This window comes from Cynara cardunculus (genome assembly GCF_001531365.2).
Source record: "Cynara cardunculus var. scolymus isolate 2C chromosome LG 3, CcrdV1, whole genome shotgun sequence".
Lineage (NCBI taxonomy): Eukaryota > Viridiplantae > Streptophyta > Magnoliopsida > Asterales > Asteraceae > Cynara > Cynara cardunculus.
This window is the reverse complement of record NC_037530.1, coordinates 34,362,636-34,371,965: the sequence shown is the minus strand read 5'-3', so window position 1 is coordinate 34,371,965 and position 9,330 is coordinate 34,362,636. Positions and strand designations below refer to the sequence as shown.

General features: G+C 31.0%; 1 protein-coding gene across 1 annotated transcript; it reads right to left on the bottom strand.

The window, feature by feature from the left end:
* Window positions 1-4,486: 4,486 nt before the first annotated feature.
* Window positions 4,487-4,965, bottom strand: LOC112510117. The gene has a single exon (XM_025115419.1). The coding sequence runs from the start codon at window positions 4,894-4,896 to the stop codon at window positions 4,504-4,506; it is 393 nt and encodes a 130-aa protein (XP_024971187.1). The 5' UTR covers window positions 4,897-4,965; the 3' UTR covers window positions 4,487-4,503.
* Between the last annotated feature and the right edge of the window lie 4,365 nt (window positions 4,966-9,330).

Genomic DNA, 9,330 nt, shown 5'->3' with positions numbered 1-9,330 from the left:
TATAAAAAACATTTTATAAATCAATAAACACTAACCATAAAAGGCAATTTGTAAATCAACAAACACTAACCATAAAAAGCACTTTGTAAATCAACAAGCATTAACCATAAAAAAAAGCATTTTGTAAAGCCAAAAATACAAATAGAAGTGTTGATGACATCCATGGCAAACGAAATAGATGAAACCTAATCGAAAACCATGTAAATCGTATCTGGAGAAATCGAGACCGAACCTTGTCGAGGAGATGAAGATCCTGGAAGAAGTCGTGAATAGGATGGAGGCGTCGATTTTAGATTAGGTTTTTTAATCAGATGGTCTAAAAGGGTAACGTTGTAATCTTGTTATTTAGTTCCATTTTATTCCACCTATTTTGGTGGAACAAATTTTTTCAAGTTTGTCCCGTAAAATTTCATTTTTGTCCCGTCTTATATTTATCCCATGATATACTAAGGCTATTTTTTTTATCTCGTCACATCTCATCAAATCCGTGTATGGCAACTTACACATAGTGCTAGCGAGTAAGGGTGTTTATGGGTTGGGTTGATCGGGTTGAAGCCATTTGAACAACTCAACCTAATACTTGTGGTTTGAAAAATCTTAACTTAACCCAACCCAACCCAAACGAAAGTGCAACCCAACCCAACCCAAACCGTACGGGTTGGTCGGGTTGATACTTTGGTACATTAAAAATATTCTTCTAAATTGAATATGTTATTTTTCTACTCATAATTTCTTTTTCATCATCAATCATTTGATACGACTTATCCATACTTCTTACGTATATCACATCCAGTTAATTTTCTCAATTTACGTATATATTGTTTATAATTACGAATGTGTTATATAGAGATGTGAATATATTGAAAAGATGTGTATATGAATAGCGTACGTGATAATGTAATTGTCTATTGTATATATTAATAGAAATTCAACAATTATATTAAATCCAATAAATAAATGGATATCGGGTTCATCGGGTTGGGTTGGGTTCAAATAATAGTAACTCAATATCATCCTAATACCTATGGTTTGAAAATTTTACAACTCGATTAGACATCGGGTTGCTTCGGGTTGAATTATTTGACGTTAAGTTGGGTTGGGTTGATCAGAATAAACGGGGACACGTCTTTTATTAAACGGACCATATAATTTGGGTGTTTTTATGTGCACCAATGTTTATATTATTATTATTATTATTATTATTATTATTATTATTATTATTATTTATTTATTTACATTATATTGTTTTAAGTTAATTTTTTATTTTGATTATGATTATGAGAAAAAGGATAGTTAAAAAAGTAAAAGCAATGACTAAGAGACTAGAATTTTTAAATATAAATCATATAATTATTATAAATTGTATAAAATTAATCTTAACTTTTGATTTTGTTTCTTTTAAAATTTATAACTGGTTATCAGATCAGATCAGTTAAAGATGTGGTTGAAAGTAAATTAGGAGCTGATTTAATCCACACTCTAAATTGTGTTGACTCCAACATGCATGAAAGTGGCATCCAAGTAATGTCTCACATGGGTATTAATGGAGTTTGCATCCGGGTCGGGTAACTTTATCAGCCCCTTGACCCGCATGATAATTGGCTTTAGCCATTACTTGTATGCATGTTGGGAAACTGGGCGACTTCCCATACGACTTTAGCACCCAAGGGTTGTAGGACGGTTTTGATGTGGTTTCTTCTTCATTTTTGATACGGGGCTTTCCACATAACATATCAATAGTTCTCTTAACGAAATGGATTTAGTTCGAACAACACGAAATATGTGTTATCTTCATCAATTTCTCAGTTTCTCAAGCATTGTAAACATCGATCAATTATAGTAGACTTCTCGGTGGTCTCCTTTGCCCATGGTTTTTTCGACCTCAGTATGCTCGGTTGAATCGATTTTGGTGTGGTCGATATTTGGGTTGAGTTCGTATTTTAATTAAAAGTTGTAATTATGAGGGAGAGTTTATGTGAATGGATAATTGGATGTGTGTAAGGTCAAAATGAACGCAGAGGATATTCCTTACGACTTGGACTTAGGGTGTTCACAAGTTGGGTTGGGCGGTTTACGGTATTTTTATAACGGACAACCTAATTATAGTGGTCTACAAAATTATTAACCAATCTAATCCATTCAAAAGTATAAACCAACACCAACCCGTATGGGCTGGGTTGTTGACGTGAGTTATCAATCAATCAAGAGAAATCCAAGATTCTAAATTTGTAAATAAGGAAGATTGAGGGGTCGTTTACCAAACATCTACCCCGTAGGTGATTACCGGTAAAATTTAACACTATTATTTACTTACTGCGTAAAATTTTAATCCACCAAAACGAAATCGTATGCAACAATTTACCTGGTAAGCGCTTACCGTGGTAAGAGTCGTCGCCCTCACTTACCGGGGTAAGACTCTTGGTTCTTGTCTCGCTCTTACTGGGTAAGATTCTTGGTCTTTATCATATTCATCCAGTGACGTAATGTTACTTGGTAAGTGCTTACACAGGTAAGCATTTGGTAAACGGCCCCTGTAGAAAAGTCTTGTATAGCAAATATTTTCTTGGTTTATAGTCTCATAGTGTTTATATATCCTTGTAATAGCGTATGAAATAATCAAGAGAGAAAAATCCTGACGTGAGTTGGGTTGGCAGGGTTAGTGGTTACATGAATGAAATATTTCATAAGACTTAAATTTATAGGATCAAACTATAAAACTTATATCTAAAAATGTTACAATAGGGTTATAGGACATTTTTTGGCGTTTCAACAAATTTTTAGAACCTTTTTAAATAAAGTGTTATATTAGTTAAAATCCATTTCAATCTTATGTTTGGTTTGTTGGATTGTCCGTATTTGAAATCTTATAAAAAAATAGAATTTTGAAATTCTTAGGGGATGCTCGGGATTTCACGGAATTTCGTAGGATTGAATGAAATAAGGTTTTAAAATTTGCTAAAATCATTTGTTTTATAATCATTGATTAATGAACTAATTTAATTATTAAATAATTTCTTTATAAATAATAAAATCAAATTCCATTGTATATCCTACAAACCAAACAAACTAAGGATGAGCAGCGGAACCGGGTACCCACTTGCGGAACCGGAACTGCCGATTCCAGAATCGGAACCGATATGAGTGGTTCCGGTTTCTAAAATACGGAACCGATTGAGAATGGCTTCGCTTCTCAATTTTTCGGAACCGTTACCCGCCGGGACTAACTAGTTTCTTTATTGATGTAAGTCATAAGTTACGAATCATAAGTTACGAATTTGTGCAGTTTTTTTTTATATATTTTGTGTAGTTTTTTGTAAAAAAATATGTATGTTTTTTTATATAACTTGTGCAGTTTTTTATGTAATTTGTGTAGTTTTATGTTAAAAATACGTGCAGTTTTTTATATAATTTTGTGCAGTTTTTATACAAAGTTTGTGCAGTTTTTTTATATAAAATTTGTGTAGTTTTTTGTTAAAAATATGTGTAGTTTTTAGATAAAAATATGTGCAGTTTTTTACAAGTTTGTGTAGTTTTTAAACACTCAATTATTCACAGGTACCGTACGAGGTTGAGGATGCGATGGGTATGCAAAAAGTTGAAACGAGATTCAGAATTTGAGATAAATGATTCGTATTTTTTCAAATTGTGTGTTTAATTGAATTTGTAGTATGTAATCGTTAAACTTTAAACATTTAAAATTATAGTATGTAATCGTTAAACTTTTAACATTTACTATTAGTCTATTATGGTTTGTAATCCTTAAACAATATTTGTAATCATTATTCCGCATAATTTGTATTCTTGTTTATTTATTTAGTTTTTGGCAATATTTTATTTTTTATTTCTAAATAACAAAACTTTAATATTTTAGGAAGCGGGTACCCGGAACCGGTTCCAGTTCCCGGTTCCAAAAATTCAAGAACCATTCTAACCGGTTTCAGTTCCGGTTCCAATATCTCAAGAACCGCTAGTTCCGGTCAAATAGGGCGAAAACCCGCCTATGCTCTCCCCTAAAACAAACTAATTATTTCAAATTCATTTCAATCCAAATCTCTCTAAAAAATCCAAATTTCTCAAAAACAACCCTTAAAACCCAAACAACCCTTAGGTGGCGTTTGTTTTTTAAGAGGTGTTGAAGTCTGAATTCACTTCTGAATTTTAAGAGGTGGTGCTGAAGTCTGAAATCTGAATCAGTCAGACTGTTTGTTTTTACGTCTGAAATCTGAWATCTGAATCAGTCAGACTGTTTGTTTTTACGTCTGAAATCTGAATCAGTCAGACTGTTTGTAAAAAGAAAAGAATAAGGACTGCAGGGTCTTAATTTGTCCTAAAAACAAATGTGTTCCTGCTAGTTAACTTTTGGGTTACTAGCAATCAGCATGTGCTTTCTTTGGTAACCCTTGCTTTCTTTGGTAACCCTGGATGATTTAACAATGGATGATTTAACAATGGGAAGCATTGGTAACCCCACTCTGTTGTTCACCGCTTCAATAATCCATCACATCATTCCTTGTTCTTCAACTTCTCGACCCTGCTATTCAACTGATCGATCTTAACAACCAAGTGAGTCACAGAGTACAACAGCCAATAGAAAACCAAAGCCGAGACGATCAACAACATGTTACGCTGGCTCTTCATGATGGATTTCTGGTGACGCAAATGCTCCGTCGGGGTACACGAGTCCGAAGCGCAGCTCGGTCGATTCTCGTATTTCCAGTAGATATCCATGAATAGAAACAGGCAAAAGGGGACGATCGAGAGGAACGGTTTGAGGAGGTTACGGATGACGGCTACTAAGCCCTTTCGGAGCGGGCCAAGTCCGGGAACGGTTAGTAGGAGGACCATAACTGCTTCTGCAGCGGCAGCGTAGCCGAGAACAACCCATTCTAACGCCATTGTTGATTGAATTGAGAGGAAGAAAACCCTAGATCTGATGTGGACGATGAGGGCGATTGTGGAGTGGGAAGGAAGAAAACCCTTCCTTTTATCCACCAAAAAGTTTATCCTCCAAAAAAGTTTATCCCCCTTTTCCATTGGAGAAGATCAAAGAGGAAACGGAAGATGATAAAACGAGCGAAGGATCTGGTGGTGGTTGGGAAAATAAGAGGTTTTCAGAGTTCCAATTACATCTAAACGATTCAGACAAAATGACACAAATTCAGCTCTTAATTGAAAGAAAAAACAAACGCACTTAATACCTCAAAGTCTGACCGATTCAGACATAAGAGGTATTAAGTGCTTTTTTTTGAAAAACAAACAACCCCTTCGTGTTTTTTCCTTTTTTTTTTTGTGTCGTTTTCAAATCTTTTCCATTTTGTTTTTATTTTCTACTAATATCATATCGATACTTAGAAAGCCTGAAATTATGTGAAACACGTCTTTTTATATAAAATAAACAAATTTCAAAATGTGGTGGTGTAGATTATGGCTGGTTTTACTAAGAATTTCTTTTCTTCTAAAATCAAACTTTATACTTTTCTAACATGTCGTCTAACATTTAGGGTGCATATTCAGACACGACATGATATAACAGTACAATACAAGATAATATAACAACTGGTATTACATAAACAGACAGGATACGTACAATGACCAGCTTACTCTTAATAAATTATTTATATATTTTCTATATTTTGACTAACTTATATAATTTATTAACTTACATTAAAATAAATACTTTTTATAACAAAATATGTTATCAAAACAATTAAAATGACACAAAATATGAAGTTTGTATAATTTTCAAATTTTATTTTATACCTTTTTTATATTATTTTTATATGATTGATATTTAATAAATTACATAAATTAACCAAATATAGAAACTGTATAAAAAAATTATTTTGAGTACAATAAAATGAAAGTTTAGAAAATATAAAAATATTAAATAAAATTTAAATATTGAATAAAATGTAAAAGGTAAGCATATTTGATGTTTCAAACGGGAATTATTTTATTTTGAGGGTAAATTGATAAAATATAGGCGTGTTCCACCTTATTCAAATGGGGTGGAGGTGGAATAAGCCAGTTCCACTGTGTTCCACCATGTTCATTGTTTCCGTCTGTTCCACATAAAAATAACGCAAAACGTGTTACAATGATCTATGTTCTGTCATGTCTAGTGTATCAAACGCACCCTTAATGGTTTGACTATTTGAAAGTAAGTCACGTTCAAACAGAACAATGATCACATAATAAAACACACGATCAATCGAATCACATGTGATTTTACACTAAAATCACATGTAAATCACATGTGATTTATGCAACCTTGAACGCAATTGAGATCGTAGGTCAAGTCGGCTCCATTAGCCCTTGCATTAACTCTATTCTACTATCATGTATGATTTCAGTACAATATTACATGTGATTTGATCATTCTCCTATTTTCTTATTTTAAATATTTTTGCTTCAACCTCCCTCATTTGAACGTTGACTACGTTTGTTGACATGATTTTTTGATTTCTCTTGGTCCTTTATTAGAGATCTATGCTAAGCATTTAGATATCTATGCCTAAGGAGTTGTTTACCAAATATTTTATTAAGTTATGTATGGATAAATTTGTCTGTCTGAATAAATGAGTGTTATTGTTTACTTTTTTTTATCTAAACCAACAGTCTGAATAACATAAATGACTGATTTACCCCATTATTAATTATTTGAACATCAAAACAAAAAATCATAAAGAGGCTGAAGATGAGATGTCTCATATGGGAGGTGGTGCTTTAAATAAGAGGTAGGAGTGTCATTTTTGTGGCTGAATGAGAACAACACATCATTTCTATCTGTGCGATTAAGCCATGTTCTGTACGAATAAGCCGTAAGTAAACAACTCAAATGAGCTGTGCCAATAAGCCAGATAGACCAATAAGCCTAATTAAGCCGCAAGTAAACAACCATTTAGTCTATAAACCTGTCAAACATGCTTAACTCATAATACTCGTTTTATATTTTATGTTTTAATGAACATAAAACATAAATTACATGAAGTTTGAAACAAAATTCATTTTGGTTTATATTTTGAAAATCTATTTTAAAAAACTTTATTTTAATAAATATGTTATATATTTGATACAGTTAAGACGACATATTATATGCTTAATGAAATTAAGAGAATAAACTTTCTATGATTTTGTGGGAAAAAAATGTTTTACAATTTTTAAATAAAAAATATTTATTGGAAAAACTTATAAAATTCTTTTGTTTGAAATATCTTTTTATAGACATCAAAATTGATTTTTTTTTTTAAATTAGGTTTTTTCAAACAGAACTCGAAACAAGTTATGTTACATTTTGATGTAAGTTGTTCATTTTTTTTTAAATTATGATATAATATTCAAATAATATTAACACCATAAAAAACCGAATTTGACCGGCATGAATCATGATGTAGTTTTATAACACATGTCAATATGTCTTGCTAAGAAATCGCCTTGTAACGGTTGTTTACAAGAATATAAATATGTTAATCATAAAGACAGTGTCTGATTAGTTTTGAGTTTGACTCCAAAGGTTAAATATGTTTGGAGGTCTTAGATTCAAATTCAATGAGAAGTAAATATCCCTTTGTGGCCGTGAAGATTCAAATACGGTGACTTCAAGTTACCCGTAAAACAGATGATCGTTCTAAGATTAATTGATTCGCATAACGAGTTGGATATCCAGGATAATAAAAAATATAAATATTTATTTGCATTAGTTTTTCAAAATAAAAATTATTGAATATTCTTTACAAATTATATATCTATACTATATTATAAAGCATTTGACAAAAACCACTTTTTATTACTTAAAACTCAAGATTGCAAGTAAATTGTGTGTAAGTACAACTTATTAAAGCTCCATATCTGAATTCGTGTAACTAACTGCAGATAAACATAATCAAATACATGATAAACATCGTATTTAAAAAAATCTAAAATATAATTAGGATAATCATTTAATTCTAACATAATACTTAATTATTATCTTTATAAAATGTTATATTATTAAACCAAAAATAAATTATTTTGTTATTAAACTTAAATTAAATTATAATAAAAAAATAAATTAAAGAAATTATATAAAAAAATGAGAACTTTTAAATAGTTGATTTTGATATTAACATTGATATTTTTTTTTCAAATTTTTATGATATCTTCAAATTCATATTTTATTCAAAAATAAAATCATTATTATTTTTTTAAAAACACATAAAATCGTATTATAACATCGACATAAACAAATAATAAAATATAACATTAAAATCAAGATGTGTTCCGTTGCATTGCGCGAGTACTTTTCTATTATGTGTGTGTGTGTGTGTATATATATAGGGGTCTAATCAAATTAGAACTGATTAGTTTGTGGTACTCAACCACAAATAAACGGATAAATTAGGAAATTAATAATTATGGTAGTTTGAGTTAAAATTATAATTATAGGGCATATTAGGTATTTTTAAAAAACTCCTCTCTCCTCTCTCATCTCTCCGACCTCCAATCTCCGGCCCTTGGTGAAATCGATATCACAGTATATCACAATGGGTATCACATTATGTATTACAATGGATATCACATTGTGTATCTTTGTTTTTAAGGTTTGAGTTGGTATCGTAGTTGGTATCACAATGATATCACAGTATATCACAATGGATATCACATTGTGTATCTTTGTGATTACTTGGTACCTGCCGAATTAATGTTTACCGGAGACCGGAAATTGGAGGTCGGAGAGATGAGAGAGGAGTTTTAAAAAAAATACTTAATATGCCTTCTAATTATAATTTTAACTCAAACTACCATAATTATTAATTTCCTAATTTGTCCGTTGATTTGTGGTTGAGATTGGATCTCACAGTTACCACAAACTAATCAGTTTTCCCTTGAATGGACCTATATATATATATATATATATATATATATGGTTGGGTTCACGTGAGACCAATGGTTTTTCGTGAGACCCGTAAGACCAATTTATATTCATTGATCAACTTTATAAGTTAATAATCTAATGGTCTAAATTGCACGGTGGCAATTTTGTGATTATTGAGAAATCTCGTGGCGTTTATGAATGTTTAGATTTTCAGATTGTAAATCTAATTCAAGGGTTAATAATTGGTCTTACAGGTCTCACGAAAAACCATTGATCTCACATGATCTCAAGTATATATATATATATATATATATATATATAGGGGCAGGTTCAAATGCGAACCATCCAATTCTTAAAAACCGCGTAAACCAATTTCGACCAATAAGAAAATTTCATTTATTTTTAATTAAATTTAATTGATAAGGTTATTTATGTCATTTTACACAATTTTTTGATAATTAAGGAAGTTAGTAATA